The sequence below is a fragment of the Vipera berus genome (assembly GCF_964194415.1).
Source record: "Vipera berus genome assembly, chromosome: 14".
In the NCBI taxonomy this organism is placed as follows: domain Eukaryota; kingdom Metazoa; phylum Chordata; class Lepidosauria; order Squamata; family Viperidae; genus Vipera; species Vipera berus.
This window is the reverse complement of record NC_138217.1, coordinates 14127363-14140902: the sequence shown is the minus strand read 5'-3', so window position 1 is coordinate 14140902 and position 13540 is coordinate 14127363. Positions and strand designations below refer to the sequence as shown.

Genomic DNA, 13540 nt, shown 5'->3' with positions numbered 1-13540 from the left:
AGGAACGTCCCTCCGCGGCACCCGTCGCCGCCCGCTCAGCCGGGCGAGGAGCAGTGAAGGCGCTTCCGCCCACGTGACTTCCTGGCGGAAGCCGCTGGCCTCTCCTCGTACGGCCGCCTAGGGCGCCTCTGAGCATGGGCAGAGAGCCGCCGAGGGGCCGGGGGCTGCAGTCCCCCCCGCCGATCCCCCGCCCCTCTTCCCGCGCGTAGCTCCCGCTGCGGAGGCGCCGAGAGCCCAGAATGGCCGCCGCGGCCCCCCCCGCCTGGTACGCCCCCCCCGCCCCTCTGCCCCCCCCCGCGCCCCTCTGCCCCCCCCTCCGCTGACACCCGCCCCTCCCCCCGCTGTCCCCGCAGGTGGCGCTGCTTCTTCCTCTACGACGCCGCGAAGGTGCGGGGCGAGGGCGACCCCACCCGCGCCGGGATCTGCTGCTTCCACCCGCGCCAGGTAGCCCCGCGTGGCCCCCCGTCCCGGGCGGCCCCCCCTCCCTCCTGGGTCCTTCGGCAGCCCCACCACCGCCGCCGCCCCTCCTGCCTTGCAGGCGCCCCGCGACGAGCAGGAGCTGCTGTGCGGGCAGATCGCCGGCGTGGCCCGCTGCGCCCTGGAGATCTCCGGCTCCCCGCCGGGCCTCATCCGGCTGCGGAGGCTCAAGTTCGCGCTGGAAGCGCAGGGCAGCTACCTGTGGGTGAGTGGGGGGCGCGAGCCCCCTTCGCTCCCGGCCCTGGGGGGGAGTGGGGAGCGCGGCATGCCCGGGGGGGGGAAGGATCGGTGCGGATCCCATCCGGTTCATCCTAGCCCTTCTCTCCTGCAGGTCCTGGGCTGCACCGCTGACCTCTCGGACCTGAGCTGCAGGCGGCTCCTGGAGCGGCTGGTCGGCCTCTTCCGCTTCTACAACGGACCGGCTTCTCGGGCCTACCTGGTGGGTGGGCGGCTGCACATTCCCCCCCCCCCCGACTCGTCTGACCGTCAGCTGGGGGTGCTGGGCGACTGCGCTCTGCAGAGGGTAGCATCCCTGAGGGATGATCTGCGGCCCTGCAAGAGGGCTGGTGGGGCTCTGCTCTTTCCCCTGGGAGCACCCGCCTTTGCCATTTATCAGTGCAGCCGCTGCTGAACGGCCCTTCCAACTGCCCTGAACTGGGCTGGCCGGCTGCTGGGGGGCAGCAGCTGACGGCAAGTGGCAAGTGATGCCCAGCCACCACCAGGTGGGTCTATGCAACCATCCCCTGTCATAAGTCCGTGAAGCAGCAGGTGCACAGCAATCGCCGGGGCGCGAGCTGTGTGTAACCCTGGGAGACATCCAGGGATGTTTTGAAGCCTCAGGGCGTCGTTTGCCCCTCCAGCCAGGGGAGCAGTTTGGAAAAGGTCCTGGCAGTTGTGCTCAGCCTTGTATCAGTTTGTGGTTCATTCCAGCCACGGCTCAAGCTTCTCCTCCAGGTACACCCCCAAGGGAATGCCCTTCCCAAAGGAGGGCATTTCTGCACGGCCAGCGGGTTTGGGCAGCTGGTCTCCTGAGCTGTCCTCTGCCCCGGTTCTGACCGGTGCTCTCTGTCCTTCCCAGGAGTGCTCACAGGAGGATCTGGACCGGGAGTGGGAGCTGTATGTGAACCACCTGCAGCAAAGCTCCAGTGACCTTCACCGGGTTTTTAACTCCCTCTGGACCTTAGACAAAACTAAGGTGCCTCCTGGGAGGGCTGGGGCCTGTTACTTCCTGCGGTCTCTTACGGCACCCGGTGGAAAGGGCTGGGTGGGACAGCCTGTTCCACAGGGCCTAGAAAGGTCATTTGCTCCGGCTTCCTCCTCCCCAACAGGTGGACCCTTTGCTCTTGTTGAAAGCTGCCCTCATCCTGCAGAGCTGCCAGCGTTCTCGCCACGTGCTGGCCGGCTGCATCCTCTACAGAGGCCTGTAAGTATCTGGGGAGCCTTGAGGCTTAGGGTCTCCTCCATTGGCCCTTGCTGAACAGCCCCGAATACAGTCAGAGTCACCGTGGCTGTGTATCGGATCACCCCATGTGCCCAATCCAACATGAAGGCCTCCAGGTGGCAGAGTGGGCAAGGGCCGTCTTGTACGGGCCTCGTTCTTCAGGGATGGGGGTTTATAACTGAGTGTGGGCCCCCTGGGTGACCTCTCCTTCCTTTCCCCTGCAGGGTGGTCAGTACACAGCTGCCACCTGAGCTCACTGCCAGAGTTCTGCTGCAGAAGGGAACGGAGGATGGAGGTGTAAGTTGTAGCTCTGCCCTTGTGGTGGTGGAGGGTAGAAAATGTAGCAATATCACTTGGGTGGTTCTGGTGTAATAATCTTGGGCGGGGGTGTGTGTCATGAAATAATCCTGGTCTGAGAACGATAACCTTTTTTGCAATTTGGCATCACCTGGCTAACTCTCTGCTTCCGTTCTAGAGTGGGCCGAAAAAGGGGGCAACAGTGCAGCTCAAAGAGGGTAAGCTGTGGGGCTGGGCATGGCTCCGCTGGGCAGTTCAGCCCAGGCCCCACTGCGCCCCGAGGATTCTTAATTGCTCTTTTCTCTAGGTGGTTCCCTGACCACTTTTGGGCCAGCAAGTTTACCGCCGGGGGTCTGCGTCATACCTGTTTACCTCCTGGAGGACGAAGCAGCTGCCCTGCGGGAACTGCCTGTAGAATGGATGACCAGGTAAGGCCAGAATTGTGACGGTCCCTCCAGGCTGGGCGTTGTGGCTCCAGTGACTCCATCAGGCTCTCTGATGAAATTCCGAGCCTCGCTTTCACTTCTGTGGCCAGCACAGGTGCCCTCTGGCCCCCCTGTGCCAGTCCAGATGGCCCAACCACCTTCTAATGGGTTGGGCAGGAGCCAGTCTGGGCAGTCCTTCTGTGCAGACAGCCAGCCATTCTCCAGGGGTGGCAGGGAGGCTGAGCTTCCAGGGGGGGGGGCAGATGGGGACGGGGCAGGTGCTCAGCTATCTTGCTGTGCCTCCACAGGGGGTCCCAGAGGGACCTGGCCAGCAGCAAAGGCGGTGAGATTCCCTCAGGAGGGGCAGATGTGGCCCACTTGGTGAGGATGGCCTTGTACATTCATCACGTCCGGGGCCTGGTGCTGGCCCTCCTGGCCGAAGAGCCCTTGGTGAGCTCCGCAGACTTCATGGAGGACGTGGTAAGGAGAGTGCGCACCTCCCCAACGAGGCTCTGAGGGCAGCAGTGCAGGGAGAGAGGCCAGCTTCCCTGCCCTCCAGGACCCTCTCTGTGGCAGGCTCCTGGAGCAGCTTCCCAAATAGGACAATTGGAGGAGAGGGCCTCCCACAAATATTTCTCCCCCCCCAACTCAACAGTATCACAGCAGCCTTGCCTCCCTGAACGGCCTGGAGGTCCACCTGGCAGAGACCCTTCCCAAGGGCCCCCTCAACTCGTCCAGGAGCGCCTACAACTTTGCTCACTATGACGCCGTCCAGAACATCCTCACCAGTGAGTGGGGGAGGGGCTGGGAGGCAGCCTCTGGCTAAGATGGAGGGCAGCCTTCCCTTTCCAGCCCCAGCATCACTTTCATTGATGGCGCAACTTGTCCCTTCAGCCAATGTCCTGCAGACCACGAGCCCCGAGGACCAACTCTTCCTGCAAGCCACCGGCCTGATCCACACCACCTTTGAGCAGCTGCCCACAGCCTCCGAACTGACACTCAGGTAAAGCTGGGCTGAGGGCAGTGGGGCCTCGGGGGAGCGTGGGCCGTGTAGTTTGGGTGAGATCTTACTAGACCACGGCACGCTGCCTCCCACCATTAGCCCACCTGCTCTCCGTGGCGCACAGAAGCAGAAGCGACGGCAGAGGATCGGTGCCTTCCCTCCGTCTAGCAGACCAAAGCCAGTCACAACTCTGCTTTGATTTCACCCAGCTCTTTTGCCAGGCAGTTGCTGCCCAAGCGTGTGGTTGGCCCAGTTGCTGTAATAAGCTCTGCCACTGTTTTCTGCACAGCTCTCCCAGCACAAAAGAGCCCCTCCCCATCTGTTGACTCTTTCAGAAACGCTGCCACGGCTGTCTACGGCTGCCGGAACGCCGTCCAGGAGAGCTACTTTCAGCAGAGGGGTTTACCGCCCTACAACTCAGGGGTGCCCAACCCCCGGGACAGCATTGTCGGTCTGCCCGGCAAGGCCAGGCTGAAGCTGCTCAAGCATGGGGTGAACCTGCTCTGAAGCCGGACAGGCGCTCCTGGCGCAGGTCTCGGTGGACTCCACACCCATCCAGGACTGCCTCAGTTTTGGTGCAGAGGCTTTTGAGCCCTGCCGAAGGCCCTTGGCCCGCTGACTCCTTACCATGTCTTCCCAAGGGTCCCCCGCTGGTGGCTCTGCCTGAAGAAGCTGTGGCCTCTTAGCCAAAGCAAGCAGCAGTTCAGCTGCAGCCTCATCTCGGGTCTTGCCCACCCCGGGTTGTTCCCATCTTCAGGCGGGGGGAGCTCTCTGGTGGGACTCTCCGCCCCTCCCCCTCCCCAGGGCCTTCCGGGCCCCCTTCAGGCTTGGGAAAACAGAGGGGCTCTTGCACTGGCAGAGCCTTGGGAAAGCGACCTGGCTCCAGGACAGAGCACGACTGCTGCTCCCTCCCTCAGAAGGAAAAGAGGGGGGAGCTGCAGCAGTTGAGGGCGTTCCTCCAGTCTCTCCGGGAGGGGCTTTCTGAGTGGCAGGTGGTGGCACCTTCCTCCACCCTGCTGTCACCCACGTTGCTGCTGGCACTCTTCCAGGCTTTCCCATTTCCTGGGGGGGGGCTTCCCTAAGGGATTCCAGCCCCTTCTCCTGCATTTCCTCTGAGAAGCAGAAGGGGCTCCCCACTGTTCTGGATTCTCTGGAAATGCTTGTTCTGTAGAAAAGCAGCGGAGGGTGGGTGGGGGGGTGAATAGGGGTCTGGGTTCAGATGCAGCCTTCAGCCCAGAATAAAGCTGCCGACTTCTGCTCTGTGCCTCTCCCAGCCTGCATTCGTAACGAGGGCCCGTCCTGTGCTCTTGACCCCCAGCTCTGGCTCCCCAACGGGAGCCCAGCCTCTAGCAGCAGAGCCCCGGGCCCCGGGAGGGAGCCCCCCACCGTGGGCAGCTGTGTTTTCAGCCAGGCAGGAATGTTTGCATAGCAACAGAGGCACGGAGGGGAAATACCCTCTGCGCTCACAGTTGCTGCAGAAAAGCCTCGGCTGCCGTCTGTGCAGGCCGTCTGTCAGCCCCAGCCAGCAAGGCAGCCTGTGCAGGAGCCATTGGGAGCTCATCCTGGACTCGTGACTTGCACGGCTTCCACGCCAGCTGCCCCCGAGACCCCAATTTCTGGGGATTGACCTGCCAACTCCGCCCCCAAAAAAGTTGAGCCCCAGGAGTTGCCCCCTCCTGCGCCTGGAGCAAAGAGAGTTCTCAGAAGGGGGGGGTGTCGTTACAGCTACCAGAACTGGGCTGCAATTTCCGGCGTGGGTTGCGCTCCCTCCTGCTCTCTGGGGCTGAGGGTTCCAGAGGGATGGTCTCTGGGGGAGCCCCAAGGCTCCCCGCCTGATGTGCGCTCGGCCCCTGCCCACTGCAGCCTGTTCGGAATGGCTGAGCTCTGGCTTAAAAGACTCCCGGGGCATCCACTGGAGCCCAGCACGGAGGAGAACTCTGCCTCTTCCTAGCCCCCTTTCCACCAGGGGAAGAGGGCCACCCCTTCCTAGGGCAAAAGCCTTGGCCCCCAGAGTCTTTGCGTGTGACCGCCGTCAGCCACAAGAAGAAAACCCGGAATTGAGCAGGAGTGTTTTATTGAAAAGTCCTGGCCTTGGCCAAGCCACAGGGCTGCAGTGGCCCACGTTGCAGGCGTGGGGCAGAGTCTCACCAGAATGACTGCCCCACGACTGATGTGTGAAAAGTAGCGTGGCCACCCAGTTGGGGCTGGCTTGTTTTCAGCTTCTGCCCCCAAGCAGGCCAGAAAGCCCCCTCCTCCTGTTGCCTGCTTGCCATATTCCGGGAAAAGCCCACGGCAGCCCCTCCCCCACTGGTGCGCAAAGGATGCTGTCCTAGTCCAGGCAGGAGCATCCCAAACAAGGCACAAAGAAAAGGGGGGGGCTGGCCATCCCCCCCCCCACACCCTTTGGCTACCCTGCTTTGCTTTCACTCACTTCTGTAAAGGGAAGCGTGTGTGTGTGTGTGTGTGTGTGTGTGTGTGTGTGTGTGTGTGTGTGTGTGTGTGTGTGTGTGTGTGTGTGTATGTATGTGTATGTGTATTTGTTTTTCTTGTCCCAGGGGAGCAAATGAGGAACAGGATCCGGCCTGGGGAGGCCCATTGTGGTTTCTGAAGCTTCAGTGGGGATGGGTGGTTTGCCTTCTGAGGATGGACACGAGAGAGATTGGTACAACTAGGTTCATCAACGCCTCTGAGGATTGGCGGATGCAAAGTTCTGGGCATAGCGACGCACAAGTAGGAAGGTGGACGGACACTACAGCAGCACTTGGCCTAAACACAGGGAAAGGGGCAGCAGCCCAGCCCCAAGCAAAATGGCCTTTGGGAGGAGGTTGCCAGATGAAAAGGCCTGGGTGCCAAATCTGGTGCAAGGGGAGAAGCCCGCATCAGCCATGGGTGACTGTGCCTGTGTTGAACGTGCACAGGCGGGAGGGCAGCCCCCCCTCCGCAGACACGGAACCTGCGCCATCTCACCGTCCAGGAGCAAAAATAAAATCAAGAGCCTGGCGCTCAGCCGCAGCAACGTTGGGATGCCAAAGGTCTACCATGAACACTGCCCGGGGTCCTTCCTCAGGGGGTCCTGGAGGGGCAAAGAGAGAGGAGGTTGGTCCGGAATGCCCCCAGTCCCGGGGGCCGGGCATGGAGATGATCCCCAGGCTTCATTCACCTGGGGCACCTCCTGCAGGTAGCCCGTGGAGGAAAGGTCCTCTGAGTCTCTGCTGCACAATGCTGCCTTCAGCTCAGGGTGGGGTGGGGGGGCTGGGGGGGCTCAGACTTGCCTCCGTGGTAGGCTGTGTGCAGAAAGGAATCATCAAAAATCAGGCAGCGTCCTTCAGCCCAGCACTGGGGCTCACCTCCCACCACTAGCTCACAGCTGCTGGGCGTCTTCAAACCTGCAAGGCGGGGAGGAAGAGAGAGAGGAAGGGTGGGCCAGGAGGGCATCAGCTGAGCCCGCCCCCCCCCAAGGAGCTGCTCCTCCACTATCTCAGCCCCCGCCCACCGGATCGCTCAAAGACTCACCTTATCCAAAGCATTTATCCTTCTAGTTGGTCACAAAGGAGAAGCAAACACACACACACACACACACACACACACACACACACGCATCTCTAGCACCTGCTCCCCAACAGGGAGGAGTTGACAGGCGGTCCAGACAACCCGAGTTAGCCAAAGACCTCAGTCTTGGGTGGCTGCCTGGCAGAATACAGATCAGGGCACCGTTGCTGTTGCCATGGCAGCTGCCCAGACTGCTATGGGAGCCAACTTGTGCCAGCCATGCAAATGAGCCTTTACTGTGGGCTTATAACATAAAGGGGTCTCTTGAATCCTGATGCAACTTGGAAAGGCAGAGAACCTGATTTCTACCAGCACTATCCACAAACCGCCTTTTCAGACAATCTTGGAAGATTCTGGCTGCTGGGAACATGACCCCAGGAGTCGGGCAAATCTCCTTTCCCTAATGCAGCCCCCAAATTTGCAAGGCACAGTCTAAGCAGGTAGAATTCTAGCGCAAAGGCAGCGCAGGGCAACTCAAGCCTCTAAGGGATGCCTGGCCAAAATTTGACTAGCTGGCTAGCTCAAGGCCGCCCTGGGCTCATGCTGGGTGGTGATGGGCACCTCACTTGCCAGAACATTAGCCAGGATGCGGGGGGGGGGGCTGCACAACCTACCCAGGTGGCAGCGCACGCGGATATTGGTCGGCCCATAGTGCTCAGTGATGACGGTGCCAGGGCTCAGCATGGAGATACAGGCGTTGCCAAACACGTTGCTGCCCACGCAGGTGCGGAGGCTTCCCAGCAAGCGGTATGTCCGAGGGCACCTCCGACAGTTCCGGGGCACGCAGGCACCCTGGTTGACCAGGTAGAAGGTCAGCCACTCACCGCTGGGCGTGCTGTTGACTTTCCATCCGTCTGGCAGGCTGCAGTTGGAGAAGGCCTTGTAGAGAGATTCGAACTCGCACAGGATGGTCTGGAAGTTGCGCTCCAGCAGCTCCACGTCGTGTTTCTGGGCCTCTCGGGAAAAGTACGGGGCGGTGGGCAAGTCGGGCAGGAAGAAGACCTCTGGCCGCTGGATGGACGGGCGGCTGGCCAGGTAGCGGCCCTGCTCGCGGATGCCCTTGTGGATCCGGCCCATGCCCGCCCACGAATACCGTTTGGCATACTCCTGGAGATTGTGGTAGAGCTTCTGGTTCAACCCGTCACTGTGGGCACAGCGCACACACTCGGGGGAGCGGCAGTGGCTGAAGCCATTCTGCAGGCCAGCCGCCTCCAGGCCCCCCGGGAGCACCGTGGCGTAGGGCCGGGGCTGCTGCTCCCGCCCGACGTGGTAGCAGTACCAGACAAAGAGGGCCAGCAGGACGGCTAGGGTGCTGAGTGCAGGGGGGTCGCAGTCCCGCACCGACTGGATGGTGGAGCCGATGAACTCCCTCAGCCAGTCGAGGGACCCACGGCAGCACATCAGCCCCTCCAGAGACATCTTGGCAGCCGCTGTGCAAAGCCTCGCAACTGAGGCACCTGCTTCACACGGGGCCCAAGAAGAAGTTCAACAGGAAAAGCTAGGCTGGACCTGGGCAGTTTCACCCATCGAAGGAAGACAGGTCATGCAGCGAAAGAGTTCCTGGGAACCTGGCTGCCAAGCGCCCAGCGCAAGGTGGCCAGTAAGACCGGTCCCACTGAGGACCCGGGCTCCTGACCCACCAAAGGGGTTTCCCGTGGCGGCATCCTGTCTCTTGAGGGGGGGGCTGCTGCTCTGAGAGCCTTGGTCCTTCCCTCAAAGATCATCCTCCTCTTCCTCCTTCCTCCTGGCTGCTGGAATCCAGCCTCTGCCTTGATCTTGGACAGCCTGAAAGGAGAACACACAGGGGCGCTGGGTAGGGGGCTTCCTGCCTGTTCCATCAGCCCACCCTCACCCCGTCACCTGGTGCCCCAAAGAAGCGCCCCCATTCCTGAACCGTGCAACCCTTTGATCTTCCCAGGTTTGCACACCATGCCAGGCTGGAAAGAAAGAAGCCCTTTTCCAGTCCCGGCTTTGGTTAGCAGGGCTGCCTCCTTCCCTAGTGGGCGGAGCAGATGGCCTTGGAAGCGAACCCGCCAGGTGCAGAAGAGGCAGGCAGAAGCTGGCTTCTGAGCTGCCCAGCTGCCTAACTGCACCCCCACAGCGTTCCACCCACTTAGCACCAAGGCAGCAACTTGTCAGGGATCAGGAAGCTGGTGAGTCACCAACTCGGAAGGCTCTGCACCCAGAGGTGACCCAGCTGTGGCTTGTCATTCCCAGGGCTCGCAATGCCTTTACCTGAGCCAGAGGTGGAGCCGTGCCCCCCATCTCTGCTTGGGTGAAATGAGCAACCTTCCTGTCTCCCATCCGGGCTGCCTTCCCGGAACTACAGCTCAGCAACAGCTGGGAAAGGGACTAACCTCCGAGGCAGCGCCCAGGCGCCCACTTGGGACCCCCTCTTCCCTAGACGGGGGGGGGTGCCCTCTACCAGATGGGCCCTTCCTCAAAGATTCAAGCGCCAAACAAAGATTCAAGCGTGAAGCACTCTCCACAAACAGCAGGATCCGGGCAGCACAAGCCAGGGCAGGGCCAAGAGGGACGGCGAAAAGCCGCGCCGGGGAAAGCGTCCTAACTTCCTGAGAGCCGGACGCGAATGCCAACCTCTGCCTGGGCGAAATGGCCTGGACGGGACCCCTTAAAGAAGACAGCAAGGCAGCCCCCCCCCACCTGCAATCGCCAGCGCCCATGGGCAAACGGTCCAACGCTGAACCCCCAAGCTGGCAGTTTTGACTCAGCCTTTGGCTTTCCTTACCCCAGTTGGGGGTCTTTTTTCGGGGGGGGGGACTCAGTGTCTTAGGGCTGCCGCCCGGGGCCTCCCGCGCGGAAGCAGCCTTATGTAACGCGGCCCCGGACCGCGGGGGCTTTCCGGCTTGCTGGGAAATCTAGCAGGCCGGGAGATACTTCCGCCGCGGCGCATAAGGGGTCCCAGACGCCCCTGGCCGGACTCCCAGCCCCGCCGCCGAGCCTGCGGCAAAGGTCCTTCCTGCCGCGAGGAGCCCCCCCCCCCGCCCCGCCCGCCGGGGTAAGGGCCGAGACAGTTGGAAGCCCTCCGGGTCCCGGCCGGATAGGGGCGCCGCCGCGGGGCAAGTGGCCGACGTGTCTCGGGCCCCCTCGCCACGCGCCGCCTGCTTGCAGGAGACCCTCTCCTGGGGCGCCCCCGCCCGCCCGCCTGCCTCCGGTCCGTCGCGCGCGCCTGCCCGCCTAACCTGCAGCCGGGTTCCGCTCGCCCGTCGGCGGCGCGCACCACAACTCCCAGCAGCCGGCCCGGCCCCGCCGGGGAGGGCCGCCGCCGCCGCCGCCGCCGCCGCCGCCGCGCGTCCTGGCCTGCCCCGGGAGCGTGGAGGCTCTCTGCGGGCGCGGCGCGCTTCTTCCGCCGGGAGGGGGCCCGCCTCCGTGGCGCAACAACCGCCGCCGCCGCCGCCACGTGGGCAGCCCGGGCCGGCAGGAGCCGAGAGGGGCTCGTGCGCTGCCCAGCGGACGAGGGTGCTGATGCCGCCGCGGCCGGGAGCTTCGCGCGTCTCGCCCCCTCGGGCGGTGTCTGCGGGGCCGGCTGGGCTTGGCGGCGGTCGCGACGGGACGGGGCGCCCTGCGGGGAAGGCGAGGCCCCCACGGGCAACGTTACCCGCCCGCCCGCCTCTTAAAACGGGCACGGAGCTAAGAGAGCGTGGGATTCTTTCAAAGCCGAAGAAAGTGCGGAGCGTCTCCGGGGAGCGCCCCAAACGAGGGGGCAATTGGGACCTCTTCGTGGAGCTTCACCTTAAGGCCAGCGCTGCAGCTGAGATAATGGCATTATTGGGTGGAATAAAACGAGCAGACCGGCTGGTGCTCCACGGTTTGAAGTCCGACCTTAGCAGGACTACCTACCGCAAGCCAAACCTGACCGCAGAACCCACTTTGAGTGGCAGCGTTCGCGCCCAGAAAACGCGAGGCTTCAAACAAGAATGCCACGGAGCATGCACAGAGTGCCTTCCACACTGATCTGTATGGAAGAAGTGAAGAGGCACCTCTGGGCCCTTCCCGGAGGTGGGTGGGGCACTTGTTGAACTCTTTTCTCTTTCCTGGATCCGACCCTTCCTTGGCTGCAGCCTTTGAGTCTGGCTCCTTTTGTGTTGCAACACGTCATCTGGCACTAAATTCTGCAAGGCCGACAATTCTTAGCTGGCGGCAGACCAGCCTCTTGATGCGGTTACTCAGGAACAATAAGGAGGCAAATCTGAAGTCTGTATTCCAACTTGGGGGAGGGGGGCACAGGATTCAGCTGGGAGAAGCATGCAGAGCAACGCATGCCCTCTGACCATGGTTCCCAGCTAGCGAGCAGCTGCACTCACAAACCTTCCCTCATCCTGCCCCAGAGCGGCATCAAGGCGTTTGAGGGCAGCTGAGGGTGTTTTCTCCCATGTGGAAGGTGGGGAGGGGGGATATTGGGGCTGCCTGCTGGTCTCCACGGTTGGGGAGGGGGGGTACTCTGTTACAGGCCTGGCTGGCAGGAGGCTACCTGTTCCTCGAGGGCCAATTAGCCCAAATTGTGCTGTGGTTTTCCAAGTCTCATCTGGAGGCTATGCAAAAACATGATGGGAAGTGTAGTCCATCCTATCACAGAGAGGGTGGGCCCATAATCCTCAGTGCGAAGCCCTTCCTGCAGGATTTAGCCAGAAAGATCCGGAAGATGGAGTCCCCCCCCCATTTCTATCTGTTGGTTATCTGGATTTCTGTCCTCCCCGGATGATTGCTGAAAGGAATAAGATGGAGAAAGCCAGGGGAGGGGCCTCCATTCAACAAAGGGGAATGAGGATGGAGAGTACCACCCTGTTCCCAGGCCTCCCGCCAGTGGACAATGAGAGGGTCCCATGGGGCCTTCTGAGCACTCAGGCTGGAAGTGGGTGCTGCTGCTTGCCTTGGTCACAGGCAGCCTTGATCCCAGGCAGCCTTGATCCCTCCGCTGCTCCGGCATGGGGAGCAGCAGGAAATCGCTTGCTCCCTCCCACCCAGCTCCCAGAGTCCCAGTCAGAGTGGCTGAAGACATGGTGGGCTTCCTGGCAGCATATTTGAGGCCCCCCTCTCCTGAAGCCAGGTGCAGCAGGGGAACTGCAGGGGGGGGGCTTCAATTGAGGCCTTGGAGAGCAGACAGGGGGTGGTGTTCCTTAGCAACCAGACTCCCCCAGCTGCTTTTTTATGTTCAGCTGTCAGACTAGCCTCTCAGGCAGGAGAACAACCGCCCAATGCACACTGGCTCTCTGGGGATGGGATGGGGGCTCTGGCTCCTCCCTGCAGCGGCCTGGGTCTCTCTTCTCCCCCAGCCTTTCCAGCTATCCTAGCCAAGGAGGGGGCAAGAGCATTGGAGAGCACCCAGGCAGAACTGCACTGGGATGAAGGCAGCACCATCTGACCCTGCTGGACCGGTCATTTGGAAAGGTCAGGCAGCATGGGGTTCCTAACCCCCCCCCCCAAAAGCTCCTCAGAAGACCCCTGCCAGTTGGGAAAAAGCGGGCAGTTTCCCCTCTTTCCTGCGTGGTGAGCCCCCTTGGCCCCACGGCTCTTCCAATCTGGGGTTTGGGGGCCCTGCTTGTCTGCCGGTCTTCCCAGTTAGACTCAGCTTGATCTAAACCAGCCAGGCGAGGTGCACGTGGCCTCCTGCCTGCCTTACGTATCTCCGTGACCCTGCATAGATTTTGCATCATGAAGACAAGGAAGCCCTGAGCGGCTGGCAGCTGCGAGGTTAGGGTTTCCTGCTAAAGAGGAAAGATCACAGCTGAGAAGCGTGTTGTTGCTGTGTCTTCACACTGGCTCAAAAACACCCAAGCTGTTAGGTGTCGACAATCCCGCTGTTAGGATTGCCACACGCACGATCGGAGCAGCTCAGAAGCACGGAAAGCGCATTCGTGCTCACTTGAAAATCCAGCACCATCGACGGTGACCTTATTCAGTGCTGGCCCTGTCCAAACAGGTTGTGTCATCTTCAAAAATATTTAATCCCATCACACTTATAAAAAGAGAAGAAGGAGAGAAGTTGTGTACATCTGCTGTTTGGCCCACCGCCTTTCCCAGCGTTCGCAAATCACAACACACTCTCAAGGGAGGGGGAGGAAGGGGGCTCTGGCCTGTATGCTTTAGAAGGAGGGGGAAACACACATGCACACTCCCAAATCCCTCACAATTGCAGAGATGCACCAGCCTGGATTTCTAATCTAAAACAGACATGTTTAGAAAATTGTCATGGTTACATTTTCACTGTTTTTACAAAGATGGGAATAAATCAGCCAAATATCTGCCTCCTTCAGTTCATCCACACAACAGGAGTGGGCTTGATCGGGAGGGGGGGGCAAGGGGGTGGGGAGGGAGGGTCGTGTCTTC

General features: G+C 61.5%; 2 protein-coding genes across 6 annotated transcripts; one reads left to right on the top strand and one right to left on the bottom strand.

Annotated features, from left to right (window-relative positions):
* Positions 1-22: 22 nt before the first annotated feature.
* On the top strand, positions 23-4887 carry HPS4 (HPS4 biogenesis of lysosomal organelles complex 3 subunit 2). 4 transcript variants are annotated; one of them, XM_081339307.1, is made up of 13 exons: positions 25-265; positions 354-444; positions 539-682; positions 809-916; positions 1556-1672; positions 1806-1900; positions 2143-2215; positions 2394-2433; positions 2523-2643; positions 2949-3120; positions 3296-3428; positions 3535-3643; positions 3979-4887. In XM_081339307.1, the coding sequence occupies exons 1-13, from the start codon at positions 240-242 to the stop codon at positions 4148-4150; spliced, it is 1401 nt and encodes a 466-aa protein (XP_081195433.1). In that variant the 5' UTR covers positions 25-239; the 3' UTR covers positions 4151-4887. The 4 variants fall into 4 exon arrangements, with proteins under 4 accessions (XP_081195432.1, XP_081195433.1, XP_081195434.1 ...); XM_081339308.1 differs by lacking the exon at positions 1556-1672 and having other exon boundaries at positions 27-265; positions 3979-4886; XM_081339306.1 differs by lacking the exon at positions 2143-2215 and having other exon boundaries at positions 23-265; positions 1556-1900.
* A 1282-nt stretch (positions 4888-6169) lies between these two features.
* On the bottom strand, positions 6170-10494 carry ASPHD2 (aspartate beta-hydroxylase domain containing 2). 2 transcript variants are annotated; one of them, XM_081338841.1, is made up of 4 exons: positions 10396-10494; positions 7807-8977; positions 6916-7029; positions 6170-6716 (listed from the first exon to the last, which is right to left on the bottom strand). In XM_081338841.1, the coding sequence occupies exons 2-4, from the start codon at positions 8609-8611 to the stop codon at positions 6607-6609; spliced, it is 1029 nt and encodes a 342-aa protein (XP_081194967.1). In that variant the 5' UTR covers positions 8612-8977; positions 10396-10494; the 3' UTR covers positions 6170-6606. The 2 variants fall into 2 exon arrangements, with proteins under 2 accessions (XP_081194967.1, XP_081194968.1); XM_081338842.1 differs by lacking the exon at positions 10396-10494 and adding an exon at positions 9857-9890.
* Positions 10495-13540: the final 3046 nt, after the last annotated feature.

Bases quoted from the DNA above. Each gene is read 5' to 3' on its own strand.
- HPS4 (XM_081339306.1), top strand. From the start codon at position 240: ATGGCCGCCGCGGCCCCCCCCGCCTG. The intron at 3,429-3,534 runs GTGAGTGGGGGA...TTGTCCCTTCAG, and splicing joins CGTCCAGAACATCCTCACCA to CCAATGTCCTGCAGACCACG. The intron at 3,644-3,978 runs GTAAAGCTGGGC...TGACTCTTTCAG, and splicing joins GCCTCCGAACTGACACTCAG to AAACGCTGCCACGGCTGTCT.
- ASPHD2 (XM_081338841.1), bottom strand. From the start codon at position 8,611: ATGTCTCTGGAGGGGCTGATGTGCTGCCGTGGGTCCCTCGACTGGCTG. The intron at 7,030-7,806 runs GTAGGTTGTGCA...CCCGCCTTGCAG, and splicing joins CCGCGTGCGCTGCCACCTGG to GTTTGAAGACGCCCAGCAGC. The intron at 6,717-6,915 runs GCAAGTCTGAGC...TTGCCCCTCCAG, and splicing joins GCACACAGCCTACCACGGAG to GACCCCCTGAGGAAGGACCC.